General features: G+C 37.9%; 1 protein-coding gene across 2 annotated transcripts in view; it reads left to right on the top strand.

Moving 5' to 3' along the window:
• si:dkey-119f1.1 (uncharacterized protein LOC557127 homolog) overlaps window positions 1–15,999 on the top strand; it is a 175,144-nt gene that overhangs the window by 13,805 nt on the left and 145,340 nt on the right. For both annotated transcript variants that reach the window (XM_036563109.1, XM_036563108.1), the window contains exons 2-7: window positions 4,400–4,534; window positions 5,102–5,219; window positions 8,040–8,145; window positions 8,277–8,413; window positions 13,956–14,017; window positions 14,115–14,195. In XM_036563109.1, the coding sequence (XP_036419002.1) occupies window positions 4,400–4,534; window positions 5,102–5,219; window positions 8,040–8,145; window positions 8,277–8,413; window positions 13,956–14,017; window positions 14,115–14,195 (639 nt within the window). The remainder of the gene's footprint in view (window positions 1–4,399; window positions 4,535–5,101; window positions 5,220–8,039; window positions 8,146–8,276; window positions 8,414–13,955; window positions 14,018–14,114; window positions 14,196–15,999) is intronic.

Below are 15,999 nucleotides of genomic sequence, written 5' to 3'. Positions count from 1 at the left end.
TCCTCTGTGATTTTGTTTTTCCTGGTGCACTGTATTGATTAGGGGTACAGCGCCACAACGGCACAATATGCTGCAATTGCAGTTAGGAAAGAAATCCCCCGAGTGCAGCACTTCTTAGAAGTAGTAATTTTCCATTAAGACGCACCTCAGAGTTGGTCAAGATTTAATTCTCTATGCAGGGAAATCCCTAGCTATTGTAATTAATAATAATAATAATAATAATAATAATAATTACAACAGTAATAATAATAATAATAATAATAATAAGAAGAAGAAGAATAAGAATAACAGTAATAATAATACATTTGCTATTCTTTTGTTTACAGAGTATTACAAGTATTGTAAGTAATACAAAAGTAATACTAAAAATGTATTGACTTTATTTTTTAATGTTTAAGGACATTTGGATATATCGAAATTTGTGGTCGCCATCGACCAATAAGCATTCAGCAGGCCATTTGACAGGCTTAACATTGACCAATCATGACGAAACTTGACTGGTGTCTATATGTAGCCACTTTCTAACAACCAGTCGAGTTTCAAAAGATTTGACCACTGGGGGGCGCTATTTCAAAAATTTACATATTATTACATGTTATTACTATATTATTTAAATTTGACCAAAAGCCTATTGTATTACAGTGTGACAAACAATTTTGCAAATACATGTTTATTTCAAAACTGCATCGTTTTTTTGTAATCGATAACTGAAAACCCTACTTTTCGAACTAGTCTCTGGATTTTGATCCAATCTTTTCGAAACTGGTCTAGAACAATTCTGTGGCATCTCTAGGTAAATAATTATCAAAAAAATGAAGACTTTTCTACTCAGCGTCGTGTGGGTCAATCAATTAATTACTACAACCATGGCATTGTTAGCTTGATTAGCTATAACTCAACTGCCATTGGTCAGATCATCTCCAACCTTTGAGTATTTATACAAATTGAGAGTCTAATGGTGTAGGCCAATTTTGGTCCAGATTGGCCTATTACAATGTTATTACAAGGTCGACATATAAACAATTGGTGCCATGTGACTCAGTCCACTAAGATGAACAACTTTCTAATTACATGTTATGTCAAAAATTGCACTGCTTGTCTTTTATTTTGGCTTATTCATTCAAAGATTTCACTATACAAAGACTTACTATACAAAGGCTTGAGGCCTTTTTAGGCCTAATATAATAAAAGGCTTGAGGCCTTTTTAGGCCTAATGGGCTAAACCAAAAGCTTGATGCCTTTTTAGGCCTAATGGGCTAAACCTGCAGGAGGGCCCGTACTGCTGTTGCATACTTGAACCCGCTCATTGCCGCTTGCGGCTATATTTATTATTATTATTATAGCAGCAGCTAAAAAGTCTTCATTGTACAAATACTACCACACACTTTACTAGCTTCAGGATAGGAGCAGGTTTTAGTTGTTCTGTCCTGCAGCCTCTCTTCATGTTTGTTTTTACCTTTTACTTGTCCTTGATTCCATTTTGCAGCTTGTATTTAGTGTCTAAAATAATGTTTCACTGTTGTCTATATCTAACAAAGATTGCTCAGTATTGCAGGTTTATCACATTGTTTACTCTGCGCCTGATGGGTTTCATTAGCTTATTTGCTCTTCTTTGTCTTGCTGAACAGTTTCCTCATCCACCAGGCTTGAAATGATTGCCTGAACACAAGTTAGAATGCTGTCCAGAGTAAACAATTGTACAGTGCTCTTTTAATAATTATATTTTTGTTGAGCAGATTGACAGATTTGACTTCATCTGTTTGATAAAAACATTTCTGGAGCCTATCAGAATTTCCCTGCCTACCAGCATGTAAATACAAGCTAAAGAAGAGGGAGTAACTAAAAACAAATAATCCCTTAGCTTCAACGTGCCTGTGAGTGCTTTTACAAGCACGCAATAATCTGATCATAATCGGATTTCTGCAGTTATCCGATTATCCAAATGGTCATGTGCACACTATCTCTGATCTAGAAATCCGATTAAAAAAAATCAGAAAAAGAGAGCTGTATTTTAGCTCAGTAATCAGATTTCCCAGTGCATGTATACTTGTACTCGGATTTCTTTTGGATTTCTCAGTCTACGCATGTGCGAGAAGAGACGGCGGTACCAGATATAAGCAAGCAGCAATGCTGCGAGATGGCAACAAAACACTTTTGGAGAGGTAAAGAAACCAAACACGAAATGAAGGGTTTAAATGTTCTTTAAACGAGAATCCAATCGATCCAGAGCCGGGTCAATGGTACAATTCAGATCTCCACCCATTATCAAACGATGAGAGTTTGAGGAGGGAATGGAACTAAATAGCTTATGTATAAATTTTGGATCGTCAAAGTTGGGAGCATATATATTTACCAGCACCACTGGAGTGTTAAACAGAGTACCTTGAATAATAAGATATCTACCACCCGCATCTGTGATAGCATTGTCAGGGATGAAATGAATACCTCTTTTAATTAAAACTGCCATTCTCCTGGTTTTAGAATTGAGTGTTGAGTCAAAAATGTCACCTACCCAAGAAAATTTTAGTCTGAAATGGTCATTATTCCAAAGATATGTTTCTTGTAAAACTATGTCAGCCTTCAAACGTTTCAAGTGAGCAAAGATTTTTGAATGTTTAACTGGGGAGTTTAGGCCTTTGACATTCCAGGAAAGAAATCACAAAGAAAAAAAAAAGCACAAAGGAAAAAAAAAGGAAGCACTGCTGGCAGACAGAGGGAGGGAAAAAAAAAAAAAACCCAACCCAACATTTTACCCCAACAAGGTCACCTGATCACCTGGACATGAGGACAACATATACAGTTCACCACCCAACCCAAGGGGACAATGAAACACAATATTAAAATCCTTTAAAAAAGAAAAGAGTTAGAACTAGCAGTTTCATAATCTTAGATAGCAAATTCACTTGGCTAACGTGGCGACAAATCGACCAGCTTCTTTAGGATAAGTAAAGTCATGGTGCTTGCCAACATGCATTATACAAAGCCGTGCTGGGTAAAAGATGCCGGAGCGAACCCCCTCCATGGTGCGTAGCTGTGTACGGACATCGTTGAAGGCCGCACAAGCTCTTGAGATCTTGGCAGTAAAATCAGGGAAGACCGAGAGCTGCATGTTTGAAACTGTGATTCGTTGTTGCCACCTTGCTCTCCTAAGAATATCAACACAGTTCTCATAGTAGTGCAGCCTTGCGATGATGGGGCGCGGCGAATCTCCGGGCTTTGGTCTGGGGGCTAGAGAGCGGTGAGCTCGGTCTGTTATGGGTGGTTTGTCCAACGCGAATGCTTCCTTCAAGAGCTTACATACACTGGAGGTAGTGAGCTGAAATAGTTCACCCTCCGGAACTCCAACAATACGGATGTTCTGGCGACGAGATCTGGCGTTTTATTTGCTTTTGGGGGCATTTTGACGATCAAAATCAGCGTGGTAGTGTTAACCCGGTTAAACTTGAGACTAATAACCAAAGAAATGAAACAAAAAATAACTTATATCATGCAAAGAAAAACTCGGCTCCGCAGAGAACCCCAAGCACACGTCTACTCCGTGCCACGACAAACCGGAAGTCGCCGGAAAGGATAAGACTTTAAAGACAATGTTATTCTTCAAAATACTCTTACCTTTTAAACACCACATCGTTGTCTTAATGTCGAGGCCACCAGTGTGTTCAAATTCGCAGTAAAGTGTAGACAGACAGCAGAATGCACAGAGCACAGACTGCACTGTTTATATTTAACATTTAAATTTAATAGCTACTTGATTACAGGAAAACTGATTTAGTTTTGTTATATTTTATTGCTGCTGCTTTGCACATCCTTGGTTATAAATTTTGACAGGAAGAATACATTTCACATTATCAGGAAAGTTCATTAAAACAGTGATTTCTTGAATGGTATTCATCTTTATTTTCTTCGCTGGTAGTTAGCAAATGTATAAAACGAACTCAAGCTACATTTAAAAGCTAATAGCTACATACAGCTTATTTGGTAATGTTATCGATAGATTTTTCGCCTATCAAATTAGTCGTTTGTTGCAGCCCTTGTGTGTATCCAGTGTCAGTATCAGAGGGAACAGGCAATATTTTTCTCATCTACTTGGTGGGAATGTACTTCCAAATTAATGTACTCTCCTGCAATGTGGCATGTGTTGTTCCAGCTTAAATGTCACAAAAAAACATGAGACACTTTCAGTGATCTCCTTCTCAAGTGAGTTTTGTTTTACAGTAGGTTAATAAAATGGCAAAAAACATTAAATTTGTAGTCAGACAACAAATCAAAATTTTTGACTTTTTTATTTGAATAAAAAGTGTAGGAACAATTGTGTTTATTTGTTTCCTCTCTAATAAAAATGGGGACTATTTGCTCCATTACTCAGGCACCTGTGGTTGTGTGTTTGTACTGTATGCAGATGTCTAAGAGGAAGAACAATCATCTGTTGGAAGTGGCACGAAAAAGAGCGAAGTCATCTCAGACAGAGCCGGCAAAAGATGAAGAAAGAATTTGCTCTGATCAAGGCAGAAGTGCTCTTTGGACACTGCACAGTGTAATGCGCATACACACACACACACACACACACACACACACAAAAAGCACTTTTCTGTGCACTTTAGATGCAAATACAATGGCCTTTCGTGTTTAGTTGATAAAGATAGTAAAGCAAATTGGATATGGATCAGTAAATATTCAATGAAGAACAAAAAGTCCATACTGACTCTACTGCAGTACTATTCATATGACAAAAGTAAAACAAAAAACTTCAGCTGAACATATTGGCATAGGCATACGTAAATAGAACGGTGTCTCAGTACCGCAAGCCTGCTTTGAGCATTGTACTGCAGTCTAGAGAGTCTTAGACTGAATGACATAGTGATTAGGACCAATTATAGACATGGGGATGTCTCAGAACAAACGAAATGGTGATAGGGCATTTGTTCAGCAAGCGCCCCATACCAGACCGTACAAACTCAAACCACCACATCATTTTTGGTCAAAAAGATATTGTTTTGAATCAAAACTCTGGTTTTGTTTGAAGTGTACTGACTGCTTTTGTCTTGCATGAGCTTTGTCCTATACATAGGTTGCTTCAGTGTGTTTCTGTTTTTCTCCCCAGGCCTCAGGCGAGGTTGGCATTATAGAGAAGATTTTTTTGAAGAACTTCATGTGTCATTCTCTTCTTGGTCCCTTTACATTTGGGTCAAATGTCAACTTCATTGTTGGAAATAATGGAAGTAGGTTCTTTCTCTTTCAGTGTCTTCTGTTATTATTAAACACATGGGTTGGGCATTCCATGTTAAATCACTGGGCCTTGACACTGCCTGTAAAAGATCTTGGAGCCAAGATACTTCAGAGAAGTGTTTCAGGGCCCTTCAGTGCTTTAGTAATTGAATACTGTTTGAATACTGCTTGCATGAACAAAAAGTCAGTCTGACCATATGACAAGTATTTTTAAATACTACTCATCAGCAATCATGATGAATAGAGGACTTTTTTAAATCTCTGTTTTCATTTATCGCCTATCTTCGAAAAGGCCCTGTGCTGGTGCTTGAGGCCTCATTGTGCTGAATAGGGCTGCAACAAACGACTAATCTATTGATTACTGAAACGAATAATCGATTATTCGGATTATGAATCACTACATTACCTATTAACTTTTATGTAGTTTTTAGCTTTTAAATTTAGTTTGAGGTTGTTTTATACATTTATATATATTATACATAAGATGAATAACATTCAAGAATTCACTATTTTAATGAACTTTCCTGCTAACCCAAACATAAAAAAAAAACTTCAATGTATTTTTCCTGTCAGAATTTATAACCGAGGATGTGCAAATTAGCAGCAATAAAATATAACAAACTAAATCAGTTTTTCTTTAATCAAATAAATAAAAATAGAATCTAAACTTAAATGTTAAATATAAACAGTGTAGTCTGTGCTCTGTGCCTTCTGTCTGTCTAAACCCTACTGCAACTAAATTTTTAAGCTCCCACACTTTTGAGGATTTTTTTCTTGAGGCTGCCATCGCGCTGTTGTTAAGTCTCAAGTGAGTGGTAATGTCAAAACGTTTCTAGTGAGCGCAAGAAAGACGCGTAATGACGTCAACAGCTAATCGACTGCTACATTAGTTGGCAACTAATTTGGTTGACGATTTAGTTGACGAGTCAAGTCAAGTCAAATTTATTTGTACAGAGCTTTTTACAACTGATGTTGTCACAAAGCAGCTTCACAGAAATCCATTAAGGACAAAGTTTTAACATGAAATGTAAATCCTCCAGGTGAGCAAGCCAGGGGCGACAGTGGCAAGGAAAAACTCCCTCAGAACTGGGGAAGAAACCTTGGGAGGAACCAAGGCTCACAAGGGGGGGACCCATCCTTCTCTGGTCAAACTACCTACAACATTATTATACTACTAATATTAATAGTAGTAGTAGTAGTAATAGTTAGGAGTCCATGAAAACTTTAGTGTAGGGTGGGCAGCTAGTCCAAGGCAGGTGGCGGTAGCTGGACCCCTGGATCTGCTGCCTTTATCTAAGGGGGAACATTAACTACCAAAAGCTAAACTAAACAAGTGAGTTTTCAGCCTAGATTTGAAGATTGCGACTGAGTCTGAGTCCCGAACATTTTCTGGAAGATCATTCCAGAGTTTGGGGGCTTTATAAGAAATAGTCGAATAATCGTTGCACCCCTATTGCTGAATAATGTTTAGACCCCATAATTGCCACTTACAGCTATATTTTACTTTCTTTTTCTGTTGAGTAAGAGGATTCTCTGTTGAGTGAGAGAATTTGCACTGTGCTTCTGTGAAACCTAGCTCAGTGAATCTGTTCTAGAAAGTGCTCTCCAACTCCCCACATATCTCTTCAGAGCGGACTGTGGGGAAATCAGAAGGCAGGATGTATGTAAACAAAGGCTGACATGCTGATGCCACAGTATTAACAATCATGTAGTCCAAACCTTGAATGCCTTTTCTTAAACTAAACCTTTTTATTCGCCGCATTAAATTGCCTCATAATCATCGTTCCGCCTTAAGCGTGCGTGTGTGAGGCGCAGCGGGCTGTTGAAGAGATAACCAGCATAGAGCACAAACACAACGCAGACAGACCTCTGTACCAACACGCCTGGAACATATCACACACTCACTGTTAGACCCTTACAGTTTAGAAATTAGCACAACAGGTCTGTGGAAGATGCAATGAATATGGGACTTCACTTTGTCCTTCAACACCTTGACCAACTAAAGATATATACTCTCTACTCTCTCTATTTTAATTTATTGTGTTCTGTTTTATGTTGTTCAGTATTGCTAACTCTTATGCGGCTGCTGTACTCTGCACTTTTTTATTCTCAAATGTATATTTGTTTGAATGTCTATATGTATGGATGTTTGCATGTGTGACAGAGTGTATGTGTGGTAGAATTCAGATATGAGTGTATGTTACTGTATAATTGTGCAAGTTCTATTGTCAGTCTTCGCATAACTGTAGACAAATTAAGACAGATTTTAAAGAATCACCAATTAAGTATAATATTTAGATAAGTGAATTATTAAACCTGCAGCATTTCAAAGTACTGCACAGTACCCAAACGCATGCTACAATATTTTGCATTCTTATACAGTCTGAAGGACTAAACGACAGAACCAACTTTATTGTTGATTTAACTCCGTTTATTCAATATTTCCGTTCATGATCATCATGAAGGTTTTGTCAGGTTTAAAAAGTTGATGGCAAGTGCTGGTTAGGCAACTGTGTATAGCGTATTTTAGACCAGATGTTGTAACTGTACTGCTGCTGCATGGTGCGTTCCTGTACAAATCAGTATACCAGCTGCAAGTGGTTGTAAGTGGTTGCAACTTGATATAAGTAGAATGCAACTAAAAGCTTAAGCAAAATACTCTCACAGCATTTTTCACTCACAACTTGTGTTTGTGCTGTGCTGGACTGAGAACATTGTGGTAAAAAAAAAACAACTGGAAATTAGGGAAAAAAACATTGGTTAAATTTAGCTGTCATTATGGTAATTACAACGTTTTTTTGTTTTTGTATTAGGTGGTAAAAGTGCAATACTCACAGCTCTGATTGTGGGTTTGGGAGGAAAAGCACAGACTACCAACAGGGGCTCTTCACTTAAAGGCTTTGTCAAAGAAGGCGAGAGGTATTTATCTCCTTATTTTGCTCTGCATTCTGCTAATTTCTTCAGCCTTGTTTACTCTTAGGTATTCTGGCATGCTTGATTTTCACACTGGCATTGTGGCATGCTTATGTGTGTGTGTACTGCAACATTAGCTGTGCAGAAATCTCAATCACTCTGAGGAACCGAGGCCAGGATGCGTATAAGCCAGATGTGTTTGGACAATCCATCACCATTGATCTTCGTATCTCCAGTGAAGGACTGAGAACCTACAAACTCAAAAGCAAAACAGGTAGACCTTGCTAAATTGTCCTGGCCTGTAATGCCTATAATGACAGTGATTTAATTTTGGTTTTATACCTAGGGTAAAAGTGAGTCATAAACATTCTTTCAATTTATGTTAAAATGTTAGATGATGTAAGAAAAAATGTTTGTGTGGAAAAACAGAGGGGCGACTGTTGTGGAATGAAGAAGAAATCTCAAGGAGAGACCATGCCTAGTTGGATTTGAATATGTATACACTGATAGTGGTGGGGGATAAAACAGGCAGGCTTCAAGGATGTTTATATACACAAATGGAAAATCTAAACACAAATATAGCCGCAAGCAGCAATCTGCGGGTTCAAACATGAATCAGCACAATGGGGCCTTATACTATTTGTGCGAACTAGGCCTAACAAGGCCTAATGCAGTTTGGGCCTTATTTACAGAGAGAGGATGAAAAATGCAAGCATGTCAGAGTATCAAAAGGCCTTCATTTGCCATAATTGTTGAGCAGTGGTCTTTAAACATGATACATGCTTAATTTTATATGAATCTTTAGAACATTCTAAAGATTGTCAACATAGATGTTAAAAATACATGACTAATGGTAAAATTTCTTGTAAGGGGCTTTTTTGACATACAGGCAAGGCAAGTCTATATAGCACCTTTCAAACACTGCTGTCATTCAAAGTGCTTTACAAATGGGAAAATTCAGATTTGGAGTTGGTTAAAAAAAGTAAAGCAAGCACAAATAGAAAAACATAATTAAAAACAACCTTAAAAACATTAAAAAGCCTGCTCGATCAGGAACGTTTTGAACCTGGATTTAAAAGTGTCCAGTGTTGGGGCTCTTCTAATGCTCTCTGTCAACTGGGTCCATTTAAGAGCAGCATAGTAGCTAAACGCTGCTTCTCCATGTTTAGTCTGCACCTTCGGCAGGGCAGGACTATCTGACTAGTTCCTAATGATCTGAGAATTCTGCTCGGCTCATATTTCTGCAACATATGAAATAAATATGCTGGTCCTGCACCATTGAGTGATTTATAAACCAGTAATAGTATCTTAAAGTCTATTCTGTAACAGACTGGTAGCCAGTGTAAGGATTTGAGAATGGGGGTGATGTGTTCCCTTCTTTTACTTCTAGTGAGAACTTTGGAAGCATTCTGAATCATTTCAAGCTGTTTATCAATTTTTGGGAATGCAGATAGGAGACCATTACAGTAATCAATCCTGCTAGAAATAAAAGCGTGGATGAGTTTCTCCATGTCTGCTTTAGTCAGAAAATCTCTGATCTTTTTGATATTCTTGAGGTGATAAAAAGCTGATTTAGTAACTGCTTTGACATGACTGCTAAAACTAAGATCAGAGTCCACTAGTACACCAAGGTTACATACTAGTTCTTTAGATGTAAGGGCTCTTGAATCCAGATAGGCAGCTAGTTTTTGCCTCTCATTGCTGTTCCCAAATAAAATAATCTGTTTTATCTTTATTCAACTGCAGAAAGTTTTGTTCCATCCTGTTAGTAATGTGCTCAAGGCACTTACAGAGTGAGTCAAGGAGACCATTGTTATTTGGGGAGAGGGTCAAGTAGATCTGAGTATCATCTGCATAGCTGTGGTAAGGTGTCCTATAATCTTGCAGTATTTGCCCAAGAGGCAGCATGTATAAATTGAATAAGAGTGGCCCAAGAATTGAACCCTGGGGGACATCACAGGTCTCTGGCACTCTCTCAGAAATATTATTTTCAATTTCCACAAAGTAGTCCCTTCCTTGCGAGTATGAACTGAACCATTTTAGGACAGTTCCTGAGAGCCCAACCCAGTTCTCAAGTCTGTCTATGAGAATTTAATGGTCAGTGGTATCAAAGGCAGCACTGAGATCGAGCAGTAATATAACAGATGTTTTTACGAAGTCTATATTTAGGCGAATGTCATTAATAACTTTAATTAGAGCTGTTTCAGTACTATGATTAGGCCAAAAACCTGACTGAAATTTGTCTAGACAGCTGTTTAAGGACAGAAAGCCAGTAAGTTGCTTAAAGACAATTTTCTCAATATTTTTTCCAATGGAAGGTAGATCAATAGAGTTGCTTCTAGATTTTTTTTAAGAGAGGCTTTACAACTGCAGTTTTTAATTTGTTAGGAAAAACGCCCGACATAAGTGAGGTGTTTACTATCTGAATGTCCTCTGCTATTGAGTGAAACATGTTCTTTAAAATGTTGGTTGGTAACATGTCAAGACTATAAGAGGTTTTGAGATGATACACTGTATCGATTAAGATTTCATTATTGATAAGATTAAACTGGGACATTTTAACCATGACATCTTTACATGGTGATGGAGAGGACGTGGGCTCTTTGGCAGATACAGATATATTAATGGCTTGCCTAATGCTCTGGATTTTAGTGTTAAAAACGTAAGCAAACTCATTGCATTTTTCAGGTGATACAAATTCAGGGCCCATATATGTACGTGAATTAGTATGTCAGCCATGGCGAAGAGTATTCTGCTGTTGTTAATATTATTGTTGATAATGCTAGATTAAAAGGTTTGTCTAGCTTTGCACATTATTGTGTTGTAATCACGCAGCCTATCTTTGAAGATTTGCTTGTGAATTTGAAGCTTGGTTTTATGCCATCTGCCTTCAGCTTTCCTAGATTCTCTCTTTTGGAGTTGAACTGCAAAAGCGTTCCTCCAAGGTGCTTTCTGTTGGCATGACATAGTTTTAGCTTTAACTGGTGCAATCTCATCCATAACACTGACAATTTTTGAGCTGAAGCTATCCAGCAAAGCATCAACAGAGTCAGATGGCTCGCATGGTGCAGAACACATTTTGCTCATGAAAAGCGTAGCTGTGCTGTTATTTATGAACTTCTTCTTAAAGCAAATGTGTCTTGTATTTGATGTTTAGTGAGGTCCACATTTCAAAGAAAAAACAGTAATGATCTGACAAAGCGACATCCTTAACAGTGGCTGATATGTATGGGTTTAAATCAAATTACAGGATTTCCTGTACATTGTGGGAATATTTCCAAAGTGTTAGGTCTTATTGAGATGTGTAATTTGAAACCATTATCATTTCTTTATTTTGAATCTTTTAATAATATTTTACTATATTATGTATATATATATATATATATATATATATATATATATATGTATATATATATATATATATATATATATATATATATATTTAATAATAATATATAACACAATAATATTTTAGACTGTTGGTAGTGCATTGAGTATTGCTAGGCCGATTCAAATTTCAAAAGCTTCCACAGCTGATTATTGTGAATGTTCATATCTAATTTGGTCACAATTACAGCATCACTGAAGGATATATAACCCCTTGTGTCAGAATAAGCCAGGAAGAAGAAGAACAAGAAGAATAAATGTCCTAGAAAATACAAATACATTGTTGGAACAATGGTTTGTAATGTTTGACAGTACTACAAATTCTAATAATAAAAAATCCTAATAATACACTCATTTTTATGCCAACTTTTTATCACAAGTTCACAAAGTGTTGTACAGGATGATTTAAACAAATAATAAGAAACTTATGAATCAAAGAAAGTAAAATTTAGCTGAAAATAAAGGGTATTAAAATGAATTTAGACAATATTGTTTTTTTTTTTTGTTTTTTTTTATCATTATTTAAAACCAAGGGTATTTTTTTGTCTCTAGATCTAGGGCAGTTTCCATTTGTGCCAGAGGGGGACAGCAAAGCCATACCGCGAAGTATTCAAGTTTTGAATAAGTTCACGTTAGTGCTAAAATGCTGTATTTCACATCAGATCTTGTGGTTGCTCTTGTAGTTTGTTTACTGATTTTTACTGCTCACTGCTGCAAGCTGAAGCACAGCCTTGAGCTCTACCACACACACATGTACAGTAGAGCTTTAGCTGAGTAGGTGGAACGTTTCTTGCTGGTTGCTTAACTTTCTTAGCCAGGTGTACAAGGGACTTGGACATTGGAGGGGGGACCAATTTACCAAAAAAAATGTAATTAGGAATCAGAAATATCAACAAATGAATTCAAGTCTTCCATTAACGAGTGGAATGTTAGTTTGTAAACTGAATTTCATGTAATTTGATCCACTTGAACAACCTCTGTCAAACAGTATTAATTAAAGTAGGAAGAAGCTTTGAATGTGCACCATTGACACATGTATCACATTTACAGGTTGCTCTATATACAAAGCATGGTGTTTCAGGGGACATCAGGCCAGTGTCTGTTTAAGTCTTATCATAGCATGCCTGTTGTTTGCTCTCTTTTCTCTGTAGTAGATATGACTGTTTCTCTCCTAGATTTATTACATGTTGCTCAAGTATTAGAATTATATAGTTAATGCCTGAATTTGTGTTACCTGGCGTCTTTCTCTGCCCTGTTGTCAGCATACTGAGTGACTCTCTAAGGCACAATGGGAATTGTTTCACCCAGCTTCAGGCATAAATTGTCTTTCATGCATTTGGCTAGTATAGGCAAGTCTCTAAACTGCCAGAGCTTCACATGCAAAGTTGTTGAAGTGTGTGACCCTTTTTTCTAGCCTTTTCAGTAACATGGAAATAGCTACAGAACGTACCAAGAAAGTAGTTTCTAATGGTATTTGTGTTGTAAACCAAGAAAATTCACTGTATGTTCATTGGTTTCTTTTTTCATCAGCAGGGTTATGTTAGGAAATCTTACTGATTCTATGAAAATGTAACTTGTAACCAAATCCAATGTCTAGACACTATCCCAGGCTAAAAATTCAAATGGGGAACAATCTGATAAAAGACAGAAAATAATAAAGGTGTGTCTATTAGCTAGCAACTGTCAATTCAAAACACGACTAAAATGATGCTATGTTAAAAAAAGCCTATTTTATTATTATTTTATTATTTTTTGTGGGTGCGTGCCTGTTTATTGTACGCTTCAAATAGTCACAAAAAATCTCTTCTATCTGAGACACGACGGAAACTTTCCAAACGTCAGTCAACAACAGGGAAGCACAATATCAGTTGTTATTAATCATTATGAAATGCATTTGTGACATGACGCCACATGAATAATGGAGTTTACTGAAGATGAAGTTGTTTCTGAAAATAGAGGTAAACACACCTTTTTTGGAATGCTTTTTAGAAGCCTGGGCAAAGAACATTAGAGCAGGCAACCTTGCAGGGAATGTGCAAATGTTTTTTTTTTTATTCATGAGTGTATGTCATGTCAGTGTACGTAATGTCTACAGGAATGATTGTTTGCATGTGTGTGATAGTGTGAATCCTTGGTAGAATTTAGGAATGGGTGTCATGTCTGTTACTCTATAAGTTTGAAACTTCTATTGTCAGTTGCTGTGTGACCTAGAGCTAGTGTGTAGCCAAAGACAAATTCCTTTTTTGTGCAACCATACTTTGTCAATGAAGCCTGATTCTGATAATACAACAGGACAGTCACAGCAAGGCTTGGTGATATAAGCCCTTTTAAGAATGTTTGTCATACATGACAAAACCCATTTCAGCAGTTTTGTACCAAGCTGCGCTAAACATAGCTAAACTTTGTAAAGTTTGCTTGTTTTCCTGTAGGTCTGCTTGTGTCATCCAAAAAAGAAGAACTGGTAGCGATTCTTGATCACTTTAATATTCAGGTAAAGAAATACTAATTTTTTTCTTTGCAAGATACTGTTGTGACTATTGTGAGACTAAATAATCACTGCATCTGGTTTCTGTTGCTTTCTTGTTCAGGTGGACAATCCTGTTTCTGTCCTCACACAGGAAATGAGCAAACACTTCCTCCACTCCAAAGGAGAGGGAGACAAGTACAAAGTGAGTTTGTAGTATTCATGTTTGTATTGGTTTGTCTGGGATTCCCTTAATGTGAATCCTCTGGTGGTATGATTCTGTCTAGGCTAGACTGCAGTGTGTGAACTCCCCATTAAGGGGCAGGTTTACTAAACATTAACAAGGAGTTAATGCATTTTGCATGTGCAAAAGCCCTTAGAGCTGTTTTTAATGCAGGCACATGAGGTTGCCACTGAGCAGCAGGTTTTAGTGCACCTAACTTCATGAATATGCATTTCAAGTGGTAACATGATTGAGGCACAAAAATAAGGAAGGAGGTTATGCAAATTTGTCAGTGTCAGTTGGCCATAAGAATGCATTTTTTTCTTTAACATGATGTTTTTCTGAAGTAAAACATGATGTACAGGTGAGAAGTAATTGTAGGCAGGACGTGATTTTATGCTTTGGCATTTGATTGGATTGTGGACAGCAGAATGCGCCTATTTTGTGAAAATAATAAATAAACAGTAAACAGAATAAATAAACCGATGTTGTCAAAAATGAACTGCTCCAATATTTTGATGATGTTTGTAGTTAATGTAACATGATTTCTTGAAAGCTTCATGTGTACTTCAACATGTAGACGAGAAGAAGCATCGATTAGCAGGCTAGCCTTGTGTGTTGCTTTCGCTTTTTTTTCTTACACTTTCATTGTAAAAGTGCATGCATATATATATATATAACACACACACACCGATCAGGCATAACATTTATGACCACCTCCTTGTTTCTACGCTCATTGACAATTTTATCAGCTCCACTTACTATATAGGTGCACTTTGTAGTTCTACAATTACAGACTGTAGTCCATCTGTTTCTCTGCATACTTTGTTAGCCCCCCTTTACCCTGTTCTTCAGTGGTCAGGACCCCCGTGGACCCTCACAGAACAGGTACTGTTTGGGTGGTGGATCATTCTCAGCACTGCAGTAACATTGATGTGGTGGTGGTGTGTTAGTGTGTGTTGCGGTGGTCTGAGTGGATCAGACACTGCAGTGCTGCTGGAGTTTTTAAACACCTCAGTGTCACTGCTGGACTGAGAATAGTCCACCAACCAAAAATAGCCAGCCGGCAGAGTCCTGTGGGCAGCGTCCTGTGACCACTGATGAAGGACTAGAGGATGACCAATACAAACCGTGCAGCAGCAGACAAGCTATCGTCTCTGACTTTACATCTACAAGGTGGACTGACAAGGTAGGAGTGTCTAATAGAGTGAACAGTGAGTGTTTAAAAACTAGTACCAGCACAACACACTAACATACCACCACCACATCAGTGTTACTGCAGTGCTGAGAATGATTCAAAGACACCCTGGAAATCAAAGCGAAAAAATGATGCAGTAGGCTAGTCCATTTAGCCAAAATTCCATTGCAGCAACTCAAAATGGTACTCAGTAGTTTGTATGGCCTCCACGTGCTTGTATGCATGCCTGACAATGTCGGGGCATGCTCCTAATGAGACGACGGATGGTGTCCTGGGGGATCTCCTCCCAGATCTGGACCAGGGCATCACTGAGCTCCTGGACAGTCTGAAGTGCAACCTGGCAGCGTCGGATGGGCTGAAACATAATGTCCCAGAGGTGTTCTACTGGATTTAGGGGCCAGTCAATGGTATCAATTCCTTCATCCTCCAAGAACTGCCTGCATACTCTCGCCACATGAGGCCAGGCATTGTCATGCACCAGGAGGAACCCAGGACCCACTGCACCAGTGTAGGGTCTGACAGTGGGTCCAAGGATTTCATCCCGATACCTAATAGCAGTCAGGGTGCCATTGTCTAGCCTGTAGAGGT

This window comes from Colossoma macropomum, unplaced genomic scaffold (assembly GCF_904425465.1).
Source record: "Colossoma macropomum unplaced genomic scaffold, Colossoma_macropomum, whole genome shotgun sequence".
Lineage (NCBI taxonomy): Eukaryota > Metazoa > Chordata > Actinopteri > Characiformes > Serrasalmidae > Colossoma > Colossoma macropomum.
This window is presented reverse-complemented; position numbering and strand designations above follow the sequence as displayed.